At 42.8% G+C, this 23,743-nt stretch overlaps 4 protein-coding genes and 1 long non-coding RNA gene across 5 annotated transcripts; 4 read left to right on the top strand and 1 right to left on the bottom strand.

Annotated features, from left to right (window-relative positions):
• The first annotated feature begins 582 nt into the window (after positions 1–582).
• Positions 583–6,061, top strand: LOC100699041 (V-set and immunoglobulin domain-containing protein 1-like). The gene is made up of 7 exons (XM_003450448.5): positions 583–751; positions 847–1,010; positions 1,751–1,958; positions 4,582–4,737; positions 4,852–4,968; positions 5,071–5,215; positions 5,306–6,061. The coding sequence occupies exons 1-7, from the start codon at positions 592–594 to the stop codon at positions 5,400–5,402; spliced, it is 1,047 nt and encodes a 348-aa protein (XP_003450496.2). The 5' UTR covers positions 583–591; the 3' UTR covers positions 5,403–6,061.
• A 159-nt stretch (positions 6,062–6,220) lies between these two features.
• On the bottom strand, positions 6,221–22,122 carry tmlhe (trimethyllysine hydroxylase, epsilon). The gene is made up of 7 exons (XM_019364093.2): positions 21,706–22,122; positions 21,417–21,593; positions 7,520–7,799; positions 7,280–7,399; positions 6,955–7,191; positions 6,707–6,845; positions 6,221–6,561 (listed from the first exon to the last, which is right to left on the bottom strand). The coding sequence occupies exons 1-7, from the start codon at positions 21,824–21,826 to the stop codon at positions 6,430–6,432; spliced, it is 1,206 nt and encodes a 401-aa protein (XP_019219638.1). The 5' UTR covers positions 21,827–22,122; the 3' UTR covers positions 6,221–6,429.
• Positions 10,719–20,722, top strand: LOC109203924 (uncharacterized). Its single transcript, XR_002063592.2, has 2 exons — positions 10,719–10,788; positions 20,660–20,722. It is a non-coding gene; the product is annotated as an uncharacterized LOC109203924 (long non-coding RNA).
• LOC109203922 (zinc finger BED domain-containing protein 1-like) lies at positions 10,861–14,586 on the top strand. The gene is made up of 2 exons (XM_019364094.2): positions 10,861–12,594; positions 12,997–14,586. Exon 1 carries the CDS (start codon positions 11,628–11,630, stop codon positions 12,537–12,539), a length of 912 nt encoding a protein of 303 aa, XP_019219639.1. The 5' UTR covers positions 10,861–11,627; the 3' UTR covers positions 12,540–12,594; positions 12,997–14,586.
• LOC109203923 (zinc finger BED domain-containing protein 1-like) lies at positions 12,623–14,586 on the top strand. Its single transcript, XM_019364095.2, has 2 exons — positions 12,623–13,625; positions 13,715–14,586. The coding sequence occupies exons 1-2, from the start codon at positions 13,176–13,178 to the stop codon at positions 13,949–13,951; spliced, it is 687 nt and encodes a 228-aa protein (XP_019219640.1). The 5' UTR covers positions 12,623–13,175; the 3' UTR covers positions 13,952–14,586.
• Positions 22,123–23,743: the final 1,621 nt, after the last annotated feature.

Raw genomic sequence — 23,743 nt, 5'->3', positions numbered from 1 at the left:
GCCTTTATTAAGTAGGCAGCAGCACCAGGGAGTGGACTCCCCAGTGATAAGCGGCATGTTGCAGCGCTTTGGCTTACACTTCCTCGAGGCGAGCGATAAAGGCCAGGTGGAGATTAAATTACATTAATTCCTTTGCCAGAAGCCCTGACCCAGAATGACTTACAAGACAAGGAGGATGAGCTGTGGTGAAACTACTGCCAAAGTACTGAAAAATGAATTAACCATCATTGTCACAACACTGCGAGTTCCTAACCTGCCATGTACAGTCAACATTTTAAAACACACACACACACACACACACACACACACACACAGAGCAGACTGCACTCAGTCCATTTGTTTCCTTTAAGGTCCACATTGTATCTGCCCAAAGCATGACCAGATTAGGGGTTTTTCTTTGCCATCATTTCTCATTTTCATCCACCCCGATTTAAACTTTTTGAGCCCGAGTGCCCAAATCTAAAATTTCTGAAAAACAGTTCTCTACACACCCAGTGTACACACCTTGTCTGGCAAACATGGAAATGCAAACATGCGCATTATCAGCAGTTCTGTTACCGTGAATTCCCCGACCTTGCCTGTGATACTGTAATGCATTTACCCCTTCCTCTTCTAGACCTGCTTGCACGGCGAGCCCACGCTGAGACAGAAAAGTATAAAGTTCAGTTCTTAGGACGTTCTGTGAGAATCCCCACAGCTTTTGTAAAGATGTGCTCTGTGCAGCTCTTGTTGGTGCTTTTAAGCATTACAGGTAAGCACATTTCTGTCTTACATTATCATTTGTTTTTTTTGTTGCAAGTTTACATTTTATTGGAAACCTACTTGAGCTCTGATATTGTTTTACAGGATGTGTCGAACTCATCACAGTGACGACGATGCAGAAATACGTCAATGTGACAATTGGTGAAAGTGTCCTGCTCGACTGTACGTTTACCACTACAGCGGCGACAACTTCCGGCCTAACAATCCAGTGGGAATTTCTCTCAAAATCCGCCATGACTGCACAGCAGGTAGATGCAGTCTATTGTTCAGATTACAGCCATGCACCAACTAATTTGTAGTTTTATGGACCAGGATCATGAAATCTCTTTCAATTTAGTAGCTAAAAAGAGGGTGTGCAAGTTGAAGTTGAGGCCAATAAACTCATGTGATTACACATGGTGATCACATCTGAAAGACATGAGTGATTTTGTGTTTCTTCCAAGTTTTCCAGAGCAGATAAGAATCGCTTTCTCAGAACATAGCACAGGTCATCTTCGAGATGCTTCAAAATGCTTCGAAGGAATTGATTCTCATCAGAGCAGCAAACATTTAGTTTTTTCCTGTATTTTAAATATTTTAAAAACATATGTCTACGCACAGCTACACATACAGGTTTGCGCCTTTTCCTGCTGTGCCACGTTTTCTTACCAGCTACCAGACACACCCAGTCTGGATCGCAAAGCCTGTGACTGAGATCGACAAATATCTTTCAGGCAGTGCTCATTTAACCTACAGCCACAGACTCACAAATGTGCTGCTTCATGCAATGTCAAAAAAGTTCTTTTAAAGACACCTACTACATGCTGATATGAAAAAAACAAACAAACAAAAAAAACGTTGGTCCTCTAAATATCATATTAACTGGAGAACTAAAGGTTTCATCTCTCCATATATTTGGATCACTCATGCAAACTAGCTCGAGGACAGTGAGTTTGTGCAGTGATAGCCAACAAATGATCTAATCTGACTTCTTGCCATTTGCTTTCAGATCTTTTACTATCAGTCAGGACAGGTTGTTATTCCCAAGTCTTACGAAGGCAGGCTTCAAACTCCAGCTACTCCAGGGGCCACCATGAATGCCTCCATAACTATCAGAAACATGCAACCATCGGACTCTGGGCTCTACACGTGTGAAGTTCACAATTTGCCCGACGTTGATGGACAGTCTCAGGCAAATATCGTCGTGAATGTCCTCGGTGAGTTTGGCCCACTTTTGAAATAGATTTTTGGTGTTTGGTATATTATTGTGTTTTTATGTTATTACATTTTCAACCCTGTTTGATCCTATTGAATGCAGTACAGATCATTTTTTAAAGATAAAACATGAACTCTAACACACTTAGGTCACACAAAAGCACGGGTAAAAGTTAACAAAAGGACTGAGTCAGGGAAAGGAACCTACACACATTCTCACAGTCCAGGAATCAGAAAGCTTGCGAGGGTAAACAGTGGGTGTGTAGGAGATTTCATGCTACCTGATTACACCCATTAGAATGCTGCTGCTTCAGCCATTATTCTCTTCCTCTAAGTAAGCGTGTGTGACTCCCTGAAAAGGAAGTGCCAGTGTTTTTATCGAAACTGTGATTTCAGTAAAAATGTTTCAGCTATCTTTCCTCACCTGAGATTTCTGTATCAATTATCAATGTTGTAACATTAACAAACCTATTAAAGTAGTGGCCATGAACAGTGTAAATAGGGAATTACATTCATCTCAAATCCCCTCATTCACCGAGTTACCAGGACAACCTTGCAGGCCTCAGTAGTTTCCATGGTTACTTCAGCAGTCTCCTCATTGTCAGTGTTGGAAATTAGAAAAAGGACTGTGACTGCATCCTCGTACTGCTTACAGAATATATATGAGTGTCTGCTGCATGCATGTGCTACCTAAATACTGTACAGCCTTTATGGAAAAAATTACTGGGGAGTGGGGCACTTTCTTTATACTGACTGTGAGGCACATATGAATATGTATGACCACACTCATGCTGATTAACATGGGCTCAAGGCTGATTTGCATCACTTATTTTCACATACAACGTACTGAGACTGGACAGCTTTGCCATAAATTACAAATTCATATGTATAGAAACTTCATATGTTTTCCTGATGTCTTTTTTGTGAAAGTTAAAACACATATGGTATCAAACATGATTTTGGCGTACAGTTTGTTTCCAACTGTCTTACTGAACCATCTAATAATCAGCAGGCAGGCGCAATAAAACACAGATTGCATCTTCAGTTGCTGCTCAGCTCACGATGAGGCCACTCCTAACGTATCCTGAATCACGATGACTAATGGCTAGCCACGTGACGTTTTGTTTGATTAAAAGGATTTGCTATTTTAACAAACAAATCTGTTAACCATCTTTGATAAACAATCTACAATACACAATGACTTTATTTCACACAAAATAACCCAAGGAAAGACTAAAAAACACCCTGGTGCATGAATGAAAACGAAAAGGGCACCAGAATTTTTCTTTAGCCCTTCATTTTCCATTATCTACTTCCTATAGTCTACAAAATGCATCTAAATTACCAGTACAGTGTCAACAGCTCACACAGATAGGGCAGAAAGGAGAGAGGACACTCATGCTTGAGATCTGCTCTCTGGCTGGTGATTTATTCTCTCAAGATTAAAATCAGCCAATCAGGTGTTGGAGAGACACTCAGCAGTGGAAGCCAATAATTGATGGCACCTACAGGGAGAAACCAGCATAAACAGGAAAGAAGAAAATACACACTGATAAACACACACAGAGCTGCGGACTGGAATATAGCGGTAATCAATACGGTGTAGAGCATCTGTTCTAAAGCAGCGACTGAAAGAGCATCTAGAGGCACTTGACCATTGCTGCTTTATCCCACTTCATACTGCAACAAATTTCAGAAAAGAAAGTACATTTTTTTAATTCCACTGCTTTTATCTGACATATCTACTAGTTGTTTCCTCTCCTCAGTATCTAACTCAGTCTAAGAGGATTATAAAACAATGTGGTGTTAAAGATGAAAATCAGCGCTTTCAAAGTGTTTTGCTTGCAGTCCCATCAGATGCTCATAAGCTGTCACTAAAGCGTGATTTCCCCTCTAAAGTTACCCTGTGGTTTTGCTGAAATAACGTCAAAGCTTGCGGTGGTAAAAATATCCAAAAGTAATAAAAAGAAGAGAGAAAAAAAAGAAAAAAATGAGTAAATTATTCATATTGCACCAAATAATAACAACAGTCGCCTCAAGGTGTCATATATTATAATGTAAAATCCTACAGTAATACAGAAAAACCCCAACAATCAGATGACCCCCTATGAGCAAACACTTGGCAAAAGCGGGAAGGAAAAACTGCGGTTTAACAGAAAGGAACCTCCAGCAGAACCAGGCTCACGGAGGGGCAGCCTGTTTTGACCAGTTTGTGGGTGGGGGTGAGGGGAGGGAGACAGGACAAAAGACAAGCTGTGGAAGAGAGTCAGAGATTAATACTAACTAATGATTAAATGCAGAGTGGTCTATAAACACATAGAGAGGGAAAACGAGGAGTGAAGAAGCATCATGGGAAGCCCCCAGCAGCCCAGCAGTGTTGCAACTAAGGGAAGGTTTGGGGTCACCTGATCAAGACCTAACTATAAGCTTTATCAAAAAGGAAGGTTTTAAGGCTATGGTGATGACTGGATTTCCTTGCCAAGCCTCAAAGGGAAGCTGATCTCTTTATTCAGGAGCTCCTGTTTAAATGGCTTGAAAAATGTCAGTGTTTTCTCCAGGCTGAAAGTGTGCTTTGTAATAATGTCAAGTAGCCAATAAAGCCTTACCTTCCCTGTGGTCCGCCAGAGAAACCATCTGCTCCTTACTGCGCCGTCCACGGCAATGTTGAATCGGGTCACCTGGTCACTCTGACCTGCCACAGTGAGCAGGGAAACCCAACACCAACCTACAACTGGGCCAAACTGGATCAGACCAAGACAAGGAGGCCTGTGCTGGGAAGAAGTGAGTCCAGCATCTGTATACACACACCCATATATACATATATATATATATATATATATATGCATTAGCACATTTACCATCTCATGAATCTGAGTGAACTTTATTTTTTCTCAGCAACCACAACTGGAATACTGGAAATCAAAAACATCTCCCAGTTTGAGTTTGGGGAGTACCAGTGCAATGCTACAAATGTTGTGGGCTTTGCAACATGCACCATTGAGCTGAATCCTGGTTTGTCCTCACATTTATTTTTTTGGGAGTTATAATATGTGTGTTTGTGTGTGTGTGTGATAATCCCCCCCTCACAGGTATAAAATGTTTGTGTTTGTATAGAAGCGGCAGATGGGGTTATCGCAGGCGCAGTTATCGGAGCGCTGCTCGGGTGCGTGCTGATCGGCCTGGTTGCGTGGTTCATCGCTCACACAGTGAAGAAACACAAATACAACGCTGTTAAAACGGCAGAGGCCAACGAGATGAAGTGAGATTACAGATTTTTGATACACTTCTTCCATTGATCTGGTCATATAGAGTTTAAGGGCATAACGGCTACTGTTTGTTTGTCCACTAGGGGGAGCTCTCCTCCAGCCCAGGAGGCCTATGAGAGCATTCCCAATGCAAACACGGCTGACAACCTTCAGGATGAGGAAGAAGGCCCACAAGCCTAAATGCCACTTTAAACAGCTACAGCATTGCATTAGCATCACTATTATGTATCCCACTCTTTGTCATGGAGAGAATTCAGATGTAATGAGAACAATGGAGCTAATCTTCATGTTTGAATTTGCATTTTCTGTGCTTACTCAAATTCTGACAGTTTTACAGCTTTTTTTTTTTTTTCCAATTTCAGTTAAGTAATGTTTTAAATTTCAATCTTCTTTTTTCTTACATTGTGTGAAAAAATAAACTGTATGAACATGATTCTAATTTTTTTTTACATAAAAGGAAAATCAAATAAATCACATTGATAATGTCATGCCTATACAAAGGGACATTAAATCACAGCCCAGTTTTGAATGTACTGTATTCCATAGGCTTTGTGAATAATTCTGTATTGTTTGATTGCACTCGTGAATCCTATGAATGATCAATATGCTAAGTTACTAACACTGAGGTTGCACTACTTATAATGTGCACAACCAGCTCAGTCTATGATTTTGTTTTGTCTTTTTTTCTGATTTTTATTATAACCTGTTTTAAACTTTTTTAAATAACTTTTTTTTTCAGTAGTAACAGAAGTAATAAATGTAAGTTTAACCATCAATTTGTTTTGTATCACATGCAAACTTTACAGATCATGATTAAATAAAACATTTCTGAATCACCAGAGTGCCTCAAAAGATTTGTCACATGAGTGTCAGAGGCTGTGTTTACTGAGTATTGTGAGAGTGTCGAGGATATGCTGTGTGATAAAAACAGGATCAGCACATGGAAGTAAAAGTAATAAAAAGAACGCATCACAACACAGTTTGATAACTGGAAGCCATTTGAGGATTTAGACATTTAATTGTTTCAAGTAAAATTCAGGACACATTCATACTCTAACTTCACATAAACCTTAAAAAAAAATTCAAATGTTAATTAAAAAATACAGAAGAGCAAAATAAAACATGCTCCAGCAGTATCAGTGCAGTGTTAATTAAACTTGTATTGTGGGCAGAGTGATAAGGCAGTCAAGTGAAGAAAACTTCACGTTCAGGCCTGCAGCCCAAAGCAGCGGGCAGCACTGAGGACGTCATCTCTGGTCAGATAGCATCCACAAAGTTGCCTCGAGCCAGTGAAAGACTCCCTCCCGTGTAAGACTCGCCAGTTGTCTATGAAAACAACCTTACGGGGAAAAGACAGGGCAAAACACTCAGATTACAAGGCAACACTGACATTTAAGTTGTCCTGTGACTTAACTACGAATTCATTTTCGTTGGAACTCAGAGAAGCATTTATGTTCTGATATTGTGGCCTGCACATATCTTACTTTCCCCGGAGTCAGCTTCACCCATAGCTCGTTCTCTGGCCTCCTGAGCTCTGTGGTCAGCTCTCGATGCGCTGCGTACCAGCGCTGAACCACATCATGGGGGATTGTGTTTAGCACAGATCGATCGTAGTTGTTGTATCTGTCAATACGTAAATACATCAGTCGTGCTAATGAAATGGACAACCACTAAACAAGTGAAAACAATATCAGAAAAATAAAGACAACGCTAAATTTCAGCTTTAACATACCGTATAAGATACATTTCATTGTTCCAAGGATACACATTGAGCACGGGGCCGATGCCTGTGATGTGGTTTTGGTGCCTGTCGGTATTTTCGATGTACTCGTGCTTGATGGGCACCTGAGCAAGCAGCTCAAAGCTTTCAGGTGACCTCTCACGTAATTTTTCTGCAGCGTAGAACCCATCAACGAGCAGCGTCCTTCCCCCGGTTCCCTCATGCTTGAGACAGTGGAAAACCTGGATTCTGCCATAACGATCAGAAGCATCAAATATCCAAACATAATTATGAGAAGTCAACGTTACATCAACAAGCCCATCTCTGCTGCACCTACCCACACGGTTCCTGAAAGTAGGAGGTGTCAGTGTGACGGTCCAGGGCCAGCTGGCTGTAGGCAGTATCTCCCCTGGAAAAATCTGAAGTGAAGCACCACATTCTGCCGTAGGTAGTCTCCCTTTGTGAGAAACAGATGAAATTGAGGAGAATCAACAGACAGCTGGTTGAACGACGCCACTGGATATGAAGCGTTAACGTAAAGATGAGAATGTGACCTGTAGGCCAACAGGAAGCATACCTGATTAGACTGACCCTCTGGGTTACTGCCTCTGTGGCTTCCACTGTGGCTGGGACATCGTCTACAAACGCGATCCCGTACAGAAGATAATTTTGAAGAAATTTCTTTAGCTCGTCATCACAGCTCATGAACGTGTCCCATTTGGATGAGGTTATGGTTGCATTTCTATAGATGTCTGAATTCCAGAGGATGCGCGGTTGTTCTGCGCTCTGGTACTTTCTCTCAAAGCTGTTCTCAGCAAGCCAACTGAGACTGTACTTGGACATGTGACCACCAGGCCCTGGAACATTGACATGCAAAATACGGTTAAGCTGACTTTGACAGATTTCTACTTTAAGGTTATATTGGATGATTCTACTTCCTGTAATAAACATTTCAGATAATGAGGTAATCCTATGTGCAAGTACAGTATTCCCTATGAGTCAAGCGTGCAGTTTCAAACTGTTTCTCTTCTTTCTTTTTTTTGTTTTCTGGGTTCTGTGTGATGTCAATGAGAGAGAATCTTCCAGAGAATATTCCTAATATGGTCATCTCAGGCCTACAGCTCTGGCTGTGAACACAGAAGCCCCACCCACCTGCTCTTTCAACCTTCTTTCAATGAGCACAGTTAATTAGAAGAAAGTGGCCTTTGAAGGAAAGGAGCTACAATTGCTTGTTTCAGCCAGATGATGAAGTGATGAAACAAGCTAGAAGATGACTTGGGCTTATTTTCAACTTCTACTAATGCAAAGCTACTCTAGTAGATTCCATCTGTTTAAGGAGATTATCTACCAATTGGAATTTTGGTGGTTCAATCCTTGGCTCCTCCAGTCAAATGCTGTTAACCAAGATAGTGAATCCTGAGTTGCTCCCAATGCATTCATCAGAGTATAAGTGTTAGATTGAAGGCATTATTAAATAAATTATTGGCTGAATGAGACATTTTTAAAACAGTTTGAGGGAATGGTTGTCTGTCTCCATGTCTGTATCCAAGGTGTACCCTGCCTCTTGTGCCCTGTGACAGCTAGGCAGTATACATACAGGATTGCAGGACATTAACAGGCCTGTAAAATCCTCCATCTGTACGTACATATGCAGCAAATGAGTTGCAGGGACTCTTATTACATACAATTTTCTCTATAAAGACTCTACATGAGAATGTGTGTAGTCATAGAAGTTTTCTGGATTCTGTTTGTAGTCCTTGCTCGCTAGGCTAATTAAGCTTGTATGGGCTTTGGCAGAATACAGGAAAACAGCCCATGTACAAAGCAAAACAGGAAGCCATTGAGCCAAACAGCCATTTAAGCACCAATTTCTATTGTCTGTCCATGATTTCGCTTTGTATTTTCTTTTTCATTTTATCTTAAACGGATCTGTATTCTAGCTGTACTGTGAACAATAACAACAAACAGGAAGTCTTGGTGAGTAACTGCTGGAAGCCTTGAAATATTGACTGTTGCCACCAGAGTGCAAGCAAGCGCACAATAGCAAAAGGGGTTCTCAAGATTACCTGACTCGGATCTGAATGCAACATTTATAGCAGGCGGTCCACGTGCTGCTGTGATTTAGCATTTGCTAACCTAACTCTGAAAGCCCCCCTGTTCACAAACAGAATACACGCTCAGAAACTGAGCTGACCTTGACCCTGACTAACAGGGAGAGGCATGCATGCCAGAATGCCTGCATCAGTAGCTGTCATGGGGCTGCCACATCGACATATGTCACTGTATGTAAGACACTGTGTCACTCTTGTGCCTGCATTAAACCATAGTGAGAGTACTTTTCAGCAGCTGCACAGTCTGTTTTTTGTTTTTTTAAAGAATGGTAGAGTATAATCCAGAGATATTCCCACAGAGAAAACGGATCTACAACACTCTGATGGCACTGCTATGTTCTTAAAAGCTTAAAGGAAGATGGAGTTTCCCGGTCTGTACACTGACTCCTGTACTAAAGAGTGAATAATTCCAGCTTGTGTCTGAGTCCCAGGGGTCAGAGATTAACATTTTTTCAAACTAGAGCAGAGGGAGTGAATAGTTTCCACCGGTCCACACCTGGCATCTGCAGGACCGTTTAATCTTCAGATTTCACAAAGCACGGGCAACTAAATCCCACCTGACTTTTTTCACTTAGCAGACAGAATAAGTAATGACTCCAGCTAGCCAGTGCTTTGTGCTAGTTAAGCTAGCTCGCCTCCCCCTGCTGGGGCTCTCTCTGGGGAACAGCACTGTGAGCTGAGCAATGGCTTGTGTCTACAGCAGCTGGGCGATTATGTGGAAGATGAGGTGTTACAGAGTGTGGAAAGAGTTTCTTCACTGGTGGGCAGGAAGAGGAATCCACGATCCTCCCCCTGAGTTGTGGGCAGCAGATCACAGAAAAATATAAACCTGCACTTTTTCTCAGTTGTGTTCCAGAGCAGACTGGAATGCAGGCATAAATTACATCATTTAGGGGTTTTTTCCTCGTGTCAAACTTCAACTAGCTTTTACAGGTCAGCAGAAAACACTAAAGGAGGAGCACAGATATGTCTCGGTCTCATCTTTTTATTTTACAGTGACTGCTGATAAAGGCTGCTATCTAAATCCAGCTTAGGCAACATTCCCTGTACGTGTAAATCGATTTTATGGTATATAACTGAAATTGTCTATGTTTTTCTCCTTTGGATAACTACACCCTAAGCCTTACCGTATCTGCACATGAAGTAAATCTTTACACAAATACATTGTGCCAGGGGGCAAAGACCACTACAGTATATTTGAATGTGCAGAGAACTTCAGACGAGCCGGCCCTGGGCAGAGTTATTATAGCTTTGCTTTTTCTAATTAGACTTTTTCATTTTATTTTGAATTTTTGTTCTAAATTCAATTTAGTTTCAATAAGTTTCCAGAGATGGATCTTCTTGTTTTAGTTTAGTGTTTATTGCATGAAAAGGTTTATTTTGGTTGTTTTTTGAGAAAAACAGTACAGGTAAAAAAAAACGGAACTTTTTGAAAACAGAAGACTCACAGCCTTGTAGACATCTAAAGTTTCAATAAACATGTCTGTTAGAGTGAATTGTTAAATGTTTGTCATTTTTATTCTTACCATTTGTACTTTAACTGTGTGTTGAAAGGAATTCTTACACACACACACACACACACACACACACACGCGCACTTACAAAACCACAGGCAGGGTATTCCTTGTTCACATGTATACCTATGTAAGCCGTTATATGTTGATGACCCTATGCATATTCAAGTAACCACAATAAAAGGAGTGCTATGGGGAACCTGGCTGAGAGTCTGATGGAGGTCAAGTAGGTGGAACGACACTTGGCTCCAGGCAGGCCTCCCTCATGCATGAGTAACACAAAGAACGTTGCCTACTTGTGTCTTGTTCTTGCTGTGTAGCAAACTGTCCTGAACGTTCCAGCGAATAGGTTTACGCTACAAACCATTAACCATCATTAATTGGTCATTCTTGAGCCGGATCCTTGGAATCGACATTCACCGAGGGGAAAAGAGACACGCCGAAAGACTGATGTCAGCAAGGATTTATAGAGGTCCTGCAGCAAAGCCCCGAGGCGTGAGAATTCGTCATCGGGCCGGTGGATTAGCCGTCTGTTTTTCTCCTCGATGGATGGTGATTGACGGGATTCGGGACTGATGCTACTCGCAATGAACAACTCCAAGTAAGTTTAGAGTCCATCTCTATAACTGTACGTCTTCGCCGCTCAGTGGGGCGTTGTCTGTGGCCGCTTAGTGGGGCTAAAATTCGCCGTCTTAGTGGGGCAATGTACAAAGCCGCTCAGTGGGGTTTTTTGTACAGAAGCATTAAGTCGCAGAGTTGCGCAGTTCGAACTTTTTTGGTTCGCCATCTTAGTGGGGCGAAATACGGACCGCTTTGTGGGGTCCTGTAATACTTTCTCCGCCGCTCAGTCGGGTGTTGAGAAGTTCCGCGGAGTCCATTTGTAGTGGACAATAGGCCTATTCTTTGTTATTGTCGTAGTTGTTGTTGTTGTGGTTGTGAGTAGGGCTGAACGAAATATCGCATTTGCCATAATATCGCGATATGATCAAGTGCAATTTTCTAACCGCAAAGGCTGCGATTATACTCTGTTTACGTGACATGCGCGAGTAAAACATGTGATATGATCAAACGAGATTGTCTAACCACAGAGGCTGCACTCTGGTCACGTGACACGGGGAGCAAAGTTTTGAAACAGTCTACCGAGAGTGAACTAGCAAGCAAAGCTGTAGCCTACACAATGGCCTCAGGTTCAACAGAACCAGAGCCTGCGGGGATGCTAGTACCAAAGAGGAACTGCACATCGGCCGTGTGGGAATATTTTGGATTTAAAAGAGATGATGTCGCACAGAGTCAGGTACTGTGTAAAACCTGTCTTGGTAGAGTTTCTACATCTCGGGGAAACACTACAAATTTGTACCAGCACCTTAAGACTCAGCACAAAACAGAGTATGATAGATGTATGGCTAAAAAATCTAGTAGTGTGCAGAATAAACCTAGTAACGTTACTCGGCAAGGATCACTGACCAAACTGTTTGAAGGTGTTACGCCATATGAACGCACTTCAAAACGGCACGTGGAAATCACCAAAGCAGTAACCCACTGCATCGCGAAAGACATGATGCCCGTCAATACGGTGACCAAGCCTGGGTTCAATAATTTGGTAACTACACTGGATAAGAGGTACAGAATGCCCTCCCGCACGTATTTCAGTCAGACTGCAATACCTGAGCTACATATGCAATGTAGGCGGAGGGTTGCAGCGGAGTTAAAGGCTGTTGAGTTTTTTGCGGCGACAACAGACATGTGGTCAAGCCGTACAGCAGAGCCCTATCAAAGTCTGACGGTGCATTACATTACCAAAGACCTCCACCTCGAAGCTCGCAGCCTACAAACGGCCTACTTCCCCGAAGACCACACAGGGGAAAACATTGCTGCTGGCCTGAGAGAGGGGCTTGCGTGTTGGGATCTCCCTGAAGACAACCTTGTCTGCATAACGACGGACAACGCGTCAAATATGGTGAAAGCAGCATAGCTGAATGAATGGACCAGGCTCCAGTGTTTCGGACACAGATTACATCTTGCTATTGGTAAGTTACTGCCGTGAGAGAGAGAGAGAGAGAGAGAGTGTGTGTGCGTGTGTGTGCATGCATGTATGCGCGAGCCTGTGTATCACTCTCTCCCACAAACACACCACACTATTATTTATCTTGTTCTTTACTGCTGTTAATTCTAGATATGTTATGTCAACCCCACACTGATGTACCCACCTCTTCTTATGTATTTTCTTTTTTGTTTTTGTCTTATGGTCTTATGTTCTTGTATGTCATGATGTATGTAACAATAGCTTTGGCAACACTGTTCCCATAGTCATGCTAATAAAGCAACTTTGAATTTGAGAGAGAGAGAGAAATGGTGAAACCTTGCATCATAACTGCAATTGTATGTCTAACACTAATTTTACTTTTTACTTTATTTTTTTTTCCCTCCAGAAAATGCAATCAAAGATGGTAGAGTATCAAGAGCAATTGGGCTGTGCAAGAAGTTGGTGGGGCACTTCTCGCACAGTTGGAAGAAAAAGGCAGCACTCACTGAGGCACAGAAGGAGCTTAAGCTTCCTGAACACTCTCTCATTACTGAGTGCCCTACAAGATGGGGGTCCAAAGAGAAAATGATTGCCAGAGTGCTGGAACAGATGAAAGCCATATCGCAGGTATTGACAGGTGACCGACATGCACGCTCCCTCATCCCAACCTGGCAGGATGCTGAAGTGTTGGAGTCCATTCATAAGGCACTGCATCCTCTCTCCGAATTTACTGATGCTCTTTCTGGAGAAGAGTATGTGAGCATCTCCTACCTCAAGCCAGTTCTCCATCTTCTGGCAACATCAGTCTTGGCTGAAGATGCTGAGGACACTGATCTGTCTAGATCAATTAAAACCAAGGTCCTGGCATACCTCAACGACAAGTATAGTGACCTCAACACCCAGGAGCTTTTGGATGTTGCGTCGTTCATGGACCCTAGGTTCAAAACGCAATACATCAGCGCAGACAACCTTCCTGCCATTAAGGCCCGACTGAAGACAGAAATGGTGGAATCGGCTAGACGTACACATAATCAGGTAAATCCTTGAAAATTATATTTCCACAAACACATAATATTTATATATAAGCTAACTGCAAAACTAATGTCTCTCTTCCCATCTGGCAGGAGAAGAGGTCTCGCACTGAAACTGCTCAAAATTCTCCAAGTGCACAGGCCTCTGGGGGAAAGGCAAAGAAGACTCTTGGTAGTCTTTTTAAAACCAGTGCGGCCTCTTCAGCTTTGCCTCTGCCACTTGAAGATGTCGTGGAGGCAGAGTTGAATAGTTACCTGTTGACCCCTGTCATTGACGGAGAGGATGATCCCTTAGCCTGGTGGAAGGTGCACAACATTCACTTTCCATGACTGTGCAAGATGGCCCGCAAATATCTGTGTGTGCCAGCCACAAGTGCCCCCTCAGAGCGTCTGTTCAGCACTGGAGGGAATATAGTGACCTGCACTCGCTCATCCTTAAAGCCAGCAAAAGTAGATATGCTGGTCTTCCTAGCAAAAAACCTGTGAGCTAGGATGATTATGGCTAGCTGAGCCATACTCATTGTGCACTTTAGTTTGTGCTGTGTTGCTGTTACTTACTGCAGATAATCAAGATGTTCAGCCAGTTTTAATTTAAAGGCGTGTTTGTGTGTGTGTTTATACAATTGCTATTATGTTTGCACTTTATGTGTAATGTTACTGACTGCAGAGATCAGTAAGATGTGTGTATTTTTTATTTATTAGTTTTATTTATTTAATATTATTTTTTAATTTAATGACTGTCTAGTAGTTCACAGATGTCGAAAAACTGAGTGTGGTAAAGCCACTGATTTTTTTATGTATATTTCTGCAATCTGCACATTGTACTGACTTTCATTTTAATGTTTACACCAGGGTTCCTTGTCAGCACTTTATGCTCAGATGTTTGTAAGCTAAAAATAAACTATTGTGTATGTTCAAATATACTGTTGTGATTGAAGAAGTTAAATAAAAATGTCAGTCATCAATTCAGGCATCACCTCATGTCATCATAACAGAGGTCTGTCTTCCAGGAAAGAACAGTTTAAAATTAATGTAATATAGTATTGGCCATACTATATGATGTATTGCTTGTCTTTGTTTAATAATACAGAAGACAAAGACCTTAAAAAATAATCGCATATCGCATCGCAATCACAATATTGGGGCAAAAAATCGCAATTAGATTATTTTCCATAGTCGTTCAGCCCTAGTTGTGAGTGTGTTTGTGTGAGTGGATGCAGAGCAGAACACGTGGTCTGTGACAGCTGTTGTTGTTATTATGGGTTCCCAAGCAACTAAGAGTGCGTCAGAGGGTGACGAGAAGTTTATGATGAACTTTGCTCCCGGAAGCACTAAGTATTTAGGACATTGGCGCAAGAAATATGATTTTGAAGGTAAATTGGTTGTAGGACAATGTCAAATGTTAGTAGAGCAGTTGACAGTAAAAGCAGCTTGTGCAAAAGGGAAATTGAAACAAGAGCGAGAGTTACAATTGGCGTCCGCTAAACTGTGGTTAGAGCAGGCGCAGAAAAGACAGGAGGCAGTGAACGCGAAGAGAGCAGCTTTGCAGGCATTAGCTGTGAAACCTGAAGATGAGATGGTGCAGTCTACTTCAGTGGTGCTGACGTTAAGGGACCAACAGCGTAGAGCAGCATTAGAGAGAGAGAGAGAGGAGGAGGATAGAGTACGACAGGAGTTTGGGGATGCCGCAGCACAATATTTAAGCCCTTATAACACTAGATCCAAAACTAAAAGGGATGAGGCGAGTGCAGCTGGTATGCCTGTCTACCCTGTCCTAGATACCTTTCCCACGGTGGAGGTCGCGAATCCCCATTTTGGTGTTGAAGGTGACCGAAGCCGTGTTATTTGTGTTTACAGGCCGTGGAGTGAATCTGAATGTGCAGAGGCATGTAAAGGTTTAGGAGACCCGTTGACTAATGTTGATGAATTTATTGCCCGACACAAGCAACTCTGCTCCTCGTACCGCTTAAACGGCCAGGAAACAGAAGCCACCTTTCGGAAGTGTCTCACATATAACTGGGCTCGGGTGCGAGGCACCTACACAGGGAGGGATGGTAATACCGTCCTACCCTATGGCCATGACAACCTAAGAGGCCAAGTTGATGGGGTTTATGAGCGTCTTAGAACTACCTTTAAAGCTTCTGTAGATTACAACAAAATCGCCCAATGTGTGCAGAAAGAAGGAGAGGATGTTCATGAGTTCAGGGCGAGATTAGAGGAAGTTTTTAAAGAGCATAGCGGCCTTGAAGAGAGTGCAGAGAAGGCCAGCCCATATCAGCAGCAGTTAAAGCATGCTCTGATGAATGGCTTCCATCCACGCATTGCTGCTTTCATCAGAAAACAAAATGTTAATCAGAACACTGACGGGTCCGTTGAATGCATGAATTGGGCCCGCCATGCGCAGGAAGTTATTAAAAATAAAAAAAAGAATTTACAAAGCTCTGAGGCCGCTGCCTTTTTAGCAGATGAAATTTTGTTTCAGGGACAGGCTGGAAGAGGGCAAAACAGAGGCAGGAGTAGAAGAAATAGAGGCCCATGGCAATTTAGGGGGAACCGTGGCAAAAGAGATGATAAGTGCTATGCATGTGGGGAAATGGGCCACCACGCAAGGGAGTGTCCTGATCGCATGCTTGACGAGTATAAACGCCCTGATGCAAGAAACCCTTATTATAATAAATGACTAGCACCTGTTGACACTGCTAACACACATACATGTACAAATGATCCTTTAGTTTGCCAGAATTTACAACAGCCTGTGTTTCAGACTCTAGACTTAACTGAAGTATTGTTAAATCTGTCAGGGAAAGAAGTAAAACCAGTTCGCATGTTAACTGTGCAGGGCAAGACCATTCAATTTCTGTGTGATTCAGGTGCAGATAAAACTGTTTTAAAAGATCATGTGTCAGGAGTTGATCCTTCAAGTGGCACAATTTATGTGAAGTCTGCAAATGGTCAGTTAAATCAGCATAGAATCTCTAAACCAGTGTGGATTAGAGATCCTACTACAGGAGAGGCAGCTCCGGGTTCAGTTGTAATGTGCCCAACTTGTCCGGTGAACCTCTTGGGAAGAGATATGATGATGAAACTTGGAATTTCAATAATTCCAACATCCATTGGGATGATAGCTGCAGGGAAAGGAGAAACTGCTGAGACAATGGTTCATCAGGACAGTGGGGATTTGCATTATTACTGGACACTTGACCTGTCGGCCTCCAGACCGGATCAAATAAACTGTAAACTGTTAGCTGCAGCTGAGGAAATGTTGACAACCAGCCACAACACACAGGCGCCAGAAGACTTGCATGTCACACTGAGATTTAAGACCACGCTTGGGCCTGATAAGGCCTACACAGATAAAGTGCTGAAATTAGGGCCACAGAAAATCACCATAAAAGCAGTATATACTGATGGTGAAACCATGGCTGGATGTAGTGTGATCCTTTCTGAAGCTGAACAACAACTTTTTACAGGGCAGACACCACATATTTCACTGACAAAGAGTGACACAGCTGAGTAAATGGTAAATGGCCTGTATTTATATAGCGCTTTAATAGTCCCTAAGGACCCCAAAGCGCTTTACATATCCAGTCATCCACCCATTCACACACACACATTCACACACTGGTGATGGCAAGCTACATTGTAGCCGTAGCCACAGCCACTGACAGAGGCGAGGCTGCCGGACACTGGCGCCACCGGGCCCTCTGACCACCACCAGTAGGCAACGGGTGAAGTGTCTTGCCCAAGGACACGACGACCGAGACTGTCCAAGCCGGGGCTCGAACCGGCAACCTTCCGATTACAAGGCGAACTCCCAACTCTTGAGCCACGATCGCCCCCGGGTGGTCATGCTAGGTGGTCAGACTTAGCATGGTGAGACAACAGAATGATATGTTGTAGATGTCAGAGATCACCCGGAGCTTAAACAGGTCCCAGAGAAGCTCTGGTCTACTGGGAAGACTGATGTGGGGTTAATGACCACAGCGAGTCCAGTAGTAATAAAGCCCAAAACGTCTTTTAGGCCAAGAGTGAAACAATATCCCTTGAAGCCTGATGCAGTGGAAGGCATTAAACCAGTAATAGAGGATATGATTAAAGCAGGGATACTAGTTGAAGCTCCACAGGCAGCATGTAACACACCCATCTTCCCAGTTAGAAAGGCTGATTCACAGTCGTGGCGCATGATTCAAGACTTAAGGGCTGTAAATCAGGCAGTGGAGAGTATAGCTCCATGCGTCCCTGATCCCCACACCTTGTTAAATCAGCTTAAGCCAGACAAGACACACTTCACTGTGGTAGATTTAAGTAATGCTTTCTTTTCCATACCAGTGCATGAGAATTCACAGGGTTGGTTTGGTTTTACGTATCAAGGCAAAAAATACACATACACCAGATTGCCGCAAGGTTTTTGTGATCGTCCTACAATTTTCACACAGAATATTACAAATTGTCTGTCTGATTTTGTAGTTCCATCACATTCACAGATGTTGGTATATGTCGATGACATTTTAATTGCATCCAATTCAGAGAAGAATTGTAGAGACGTCTCATTGGCATTGCTAACTCACTTAGCTGAAACAGGTAACAAGGCCTCACTTTCAAAGCTACAGTGGGTAAAGACAGAAGTGAAATTTTTAGGACATCTGCTTAGTGCTGTAGGGAAGAGCATACATCCAGAGAGGAAAACAGCTATTTTGGCAGCACCTAGGCCAGTGACAAAGAAACACATGATGCAATTCCTAGGTTTGTTAAATTTCTGTCGATCGTGGATGCCCCATTACGCTGAAGTTGCGCAGCCATTATTAGATATGATGTACAGTAAACCTTTAGCTATGTCAGAAAGTTTGAGTTGGACCCCTGAGGGGGAGCAAGCTCTGTGCATGCTGAAACAGATGCTGACAGGAGCATCAGTTCTAGGGCTTCCAGATTATAACAAGCCTTTTGTTCAAACTGTTGACTGTAAAGGGCATTTTATGACATCCATGTTAGCACAAAAGTGTGGAGGTAGGATGAAGCCAGTAGCTTATTATTCTAAGAGGCTGGATTCAGTGGCTTGTGCCTTACCTCATTGTGTGCGATCTGTGTGTGCAGCTGCTGAAGCCGTAAAGTGTTCTGGTGAAATTGTTTTGTTTCACCCTTTGACCCTGCTAGTTCCACATGAGGTGGATGTTTTATTGCTGCAGACTAAAATGACATTTTTGTCACCTGCAAGGCACTTATCTTTAATGTCACTGTTGCTCTCCCAGCCACACATAACTATTAAGCGGTGTACAACTTTGAATCCCTCTACAATGTTGCCCACAGAGGAAGAGGGTACACCACATGTGTGTCGTGAGCATGCGGAAACACAGTGTAAACCTAGAGGTGATTTAACGGACATACCACTCACTGAGGGCAAGGTTTGGTTTGTTGATGGTTCAAGTTTTAAAACGGCAGAGGGAAAGACTAAAACAGGCTTTGCTGCTGTGGATGATGTACAGGTTATCCGTGCTGGGCAGTTATCGCATTCCATGTCTGCCCAAGCAGCTGAGATAGTGGCTCTTACGGAAGCCTGCAAAGCAGCTGAGGGGCAGGTAGTGACTATATATACAGACAGTCAATATGCCTATGCTACACTTCATTTCTTTGCCACTCAGTGGTCAAGACGAGGCATGACAACATCAACAGGGAAACCTGTGGAGCATGCAACACTTTTACAGGACCTGTTGAAAGCAGTCTTACTGCCCAGTAAAGTTGCGGTTTGTAAATGTGCAGCACACACACGTGGCACTGACCCCATTGTACTAGGCAATGCCTTTGCAGATAAAATCGCAAAGGAAGCAGCCCTTGGAACACATGGGGTTCATATTCTGGCGTCTCAGGAGCAAACTATGCCCATTACACATGATGTGTTAGCAGACATGCAGTCACACTCACCTTCAGCTGAGAAGCAGCTATGGCTCACTAAAGGAGCGAGCCTGAGAGGTGATGTCTATTATCTTTGTGATAAGCCTATATTGCCTAAGAACTTATATAGGACTGCTGCAATTTTGAGCCATGGGCTCTGCCATGTCTCCACAGCCGGGATGGTGGCAGCAATCGAACAGCAGTTTTTCACACTGGGATTCAATGCTTATTCAAAACATTTCTGTAAAGCATGTTTAATATGTTGTAAACATAATGCTCAGGGGAACCTCAGACCTAGAAGAGGAAGGTTTCCCAGACCCAGCTACCCATTTGAAGTAATCCATATGGATTTCACTGAGTTGTCTAACTGTAACACCTACAAGTACTGCCTGGTAATTGTGTGCCCGTTCTCAAAGTGGGTTGAAATTGTCCCCACTAAGAAAGCAGATGCTATTTCAGTGGCTAAGGCGATATGCAAAAATATGATCCCAGAGAATGGGATCCCCCAGACTATATACAGTGACAATGGTCCTCATTTTGTGAATGAAGTAATTGAGAAAATGTCACAACATCTGGGAATAACACTGAAAAACCACTGCTCATACCACCCACAAAGTGCAGGGCTGGTTGAAAGGACTAATGGCACAGTAAAGCTGAGGCTCAGGAAAACAATGGAGGAAACAGGCAAAACATGGGTAGACTGCATTGAGCTAGTGAAAATGTATATGAGAATCACGCCAACTGATAATGGCCTAACTCCCTTTGAAATAATATATGGCAGGCCATTTAGAGTTCCAGTGTTTTGTACTGATAATGATAAAGCAGAAGAAGAAAACACACTAGCAGACTGGATGATTAAAATGCTGAAAAGCAAAGAAGTCACGGGTGCAAATAATCTGCCAGATGATTCTGTTTCTGTACAGGACGAACATTTGAAGCCAGGAGACTGGGTGCTGATAAAGGTCATAAAGAGGAAGTGCTGGTCGAAGCCACGGTGGGACGGACCGTACCAGGCTCTGCTGACAACACCAACAGCTGTGAAAATCGCAGAACGACCCACCTGGATACACCAAAGCCACTGCAAAAAGGTGACACACATCCAGGCCAGCTCGGAGTAAGTGGCAGGAAGACCGGGTACAAAGTCTGATGGAGGTCAAGTAGGTGGAACGACACTTGGCTCCAGGCAGGCCTCCCCCATGCATGAGTAACACAAAGAACGTTGCCTACTTGTGTCTTGTTCTTGCTGTGTAGCAAATTGTCCTGAACGTTCCAGCGAATAGGTTTACACTACAAACCTATCAATGTCTATCAGCTGTCTCATCAGACAAGCTGTAATACAATTTTTACCAAACTAACACTAAAACGAAGCTCGATTCTTCTATATTTTTATCGTAGTTTAGTTTATTTTCCAAGTTCACCAAATCGTTTCATTTAATTTTTGATTTTTCAATATTTTTATGTTTTAGTTAACTAAAATGTTTTTACACATATAGCTTCAGTTTCTAGTTTAGTTTTAATAACTTTGCTCCTGCGTTTTGAATGTGCCATTTTAATGCAATTTAACTAAAGAAAATGTGTTATTTCCAAAATATTTTGCTTTACAGTAATGGCCACGTTGAATGAAGACTCCATTTAGAAAACAGATGATGGCCATCCTTAATAATAATAATAATAATACTAAGTGGCACTTCAACAATGTGTCTTAGCTTTTCCACATTCATTTGCCCTGTCATTACATATTACATAAACACATGAGTGTTTCGGAAGCAGACAAAAGGGAGTATTTTACTTCTTTATGATTCTGGCAACTTTTGCAGTCAGGTCTTCACACAATTTAAAGTCAATTTTCATCACGTTCTCTCCCACCCACCTGTGCAACCCACTGTTGCACTTATAGTTCCCCACTTACAGGTGATAACAAGGTGGTCTCCTTCCACTCGTGTGCTTTCGGGACGTATAGTCAGATCTATGCTCCCAGTGTCCAGGTTCCTCTGGTTAGTTTTGGAGTTGTACGAAGCAGCAGAGAGGCAGTGATCTCTCAGCCACACATAGTTAAAACGCATCTGCATCCCTCCATAGTGCAGTTCTGGTGATTTCAGAAATATGTGGTCAGGGGTTAACAGCGAAATTTGTGATAACATAAAAACAAATAAACAAACAAACCAGGCATGCGCAAATCGGGTTACAATTAAACCCACCAAGACACTCCTCGTGTGCGCGGAAAGTAGCACAAGCCCTCCGTGGCAACGCCGTGCTCCTGCTGACACCACGCAGAAGCTGAGCCTGTCTCAGCGCACTCTTGTGCAACTTCCAAAACATTTCAGGTGCAAACACACAGAGATGCAGTAAAAAACTGAATTAACTTAAATCCAAAATTTTAAATGGTTTCCCGTTAAGCCTCCCAGCAGTAATCCGACAAATTAAAGCCACTGCGGCGTGCTTTGTGCATGCAGGTGTGTCCGTGTGTTTCTCCCTTCAACCCTTCACTTGCACACAAGAAAGTCTTAAAACTTGTAAATATTTCTTAACATGACGTAAAAGTCCAAATTAATTATTAAGCGACTCCTCCTGCAGAGTTGCTGCACCCCTCCATCAGTTGGCTGTTCTTCTTTGAGCTTTTCCCGTTTGTTTTGCGTGGGGCAGCAGCCATCAGTGAAGTTGCATTACTGCCATCTTCTGGATTTCAACCACATCAGAGAACCCGGATCTGCTTCCCCCTCTCTGCTCAGAGAGGAGCGGTACGACACCGCCGTCTTTACACACTTTAATTTGAATTAAACACACGAAGTTCCTTTTACTTATCACATCCCACAGTCCTGTGGCGGCTGGGATAGGCTTCAGGACCCCGGTGGCCCTTAACTGAATAAACGGAAAAGAATGGATGGATGGGCATCTATGTTAAATGGCAGAGCGTTTGATGGCACAGTTTACCACCTTCAGTAAATGCGCCGTTGAAAGATTATTTTCCAGTAAGTTCGGCGATAGGAAGCCTTTTTATGAACCTGATGGATATCTGCAGGAGAAACAGAAATGAAGCCCAAATGTAGCTTGCTGACCCTTTATAAGACAGTAAGAGTCCGGGTCATGTTAGTGAGTGGACAGCTGATAAAAACCTGCTTGCTGGCTCCCTCTGGAGTTAAAACTGGCACTCCATCGGGGAGCTTAAACTCATTAGCTGGCTTAATACCTATTTTCTTGCCTCCTGTTTACCACACTGTTTTTTGTGCCACGCAATGAAGAGTTGGCAGCACGTGGTTTGTTTATACTTTGCATATACAAGAGGGTTTTGGCAGGTGGGGGAACTTTAAGTTCCAAAAAGTGATTTCCGGTATTTGCCAAAGAATCTGTTGACACTGCTAACACACATACATGTACAAATGATCCTTTAGTTTGCCAGAATTTACAACAGCCTGTGTTTCAGACTCTAGACTTAACTGAAGTATTGTTAAATCTGTCAGGGAAAGAAGTAAAACCAGTTCGCATGTTAACTGTGCAGGGCAAGCCCATTCAATTTCTGTGTGATTCAGGTGCAGATAAAACTGTTTTAAAAGATCATGTGTCAGGAGTTGATCCTTCAAGTGGCACAATTTATGTGAAGTCTGCAAATGGTCAGTTAAATCAGCATAGAATCTCTAAACCAGTGTGGATTAGAGATCAGTGACAATGGTCCTCATTTTGTGAATGAAGTAATTGAGAAAATGTCACAACATCTGGGAATAACACTGAAAAACCACTGCTCATACCACCCACAAAGTGCAGGGCTGGTTGAAAGGACTAATGGCACAGTAAAGCTGAGGCTCAGGAAAACAATGGAGGAAACAGGCAGAACATGGGTAGACTGCATTGAGCTAGTGAAAATGTATATGAGAATCACGCCAACTGATAATGGCCTAACTCCCTTTGAAATAATATATGGCAGGCCATTTAGAGTTCCAGTGTTTTGTACTGATAATGATAAAGCAGAAGAAGAAAACACACTAGCAGACTGGATGATTAAAATGCTGAAAAGCAAAGAAGTCACGAGTGCAAATAATCTGCCAGATGATTCTGTTTCTGTACAGGACGAACGTTTGAAGCCAGGAGACTGGGTGCTGATAAAGGTCATAAAGAGGAAGTGCTGGTCGAAGCCACGGTGGGACGGACCGTACCAGGCTCTGCTGACAACACCAACAGCTGTGAAAATCGCAGAACGACCCACCTGGATACACCAAAGCCACTGCAAAAAGGTGACACACA

This window comes from Oreochromis niloticus, linkage group LG10 (assembly GCF_001858045.2).
Source record: "Oreochromis niloticus isolate F11D_XX linkage group LG10, O_niloticus_UMD_NMBU, whole genome shotgun sequence".
Classification (NCBI taxonomy): Eukaryota; Metazoa; Chordata; class Actinopteri; order Cichliformes; family Cichlidae; genus Oreochromis; species Oreochromis niloticus.
Note: the sequence above shows the minus strand (reverse complement) of the source record. Positions and strands in the feature narration are given on the sequence as shown.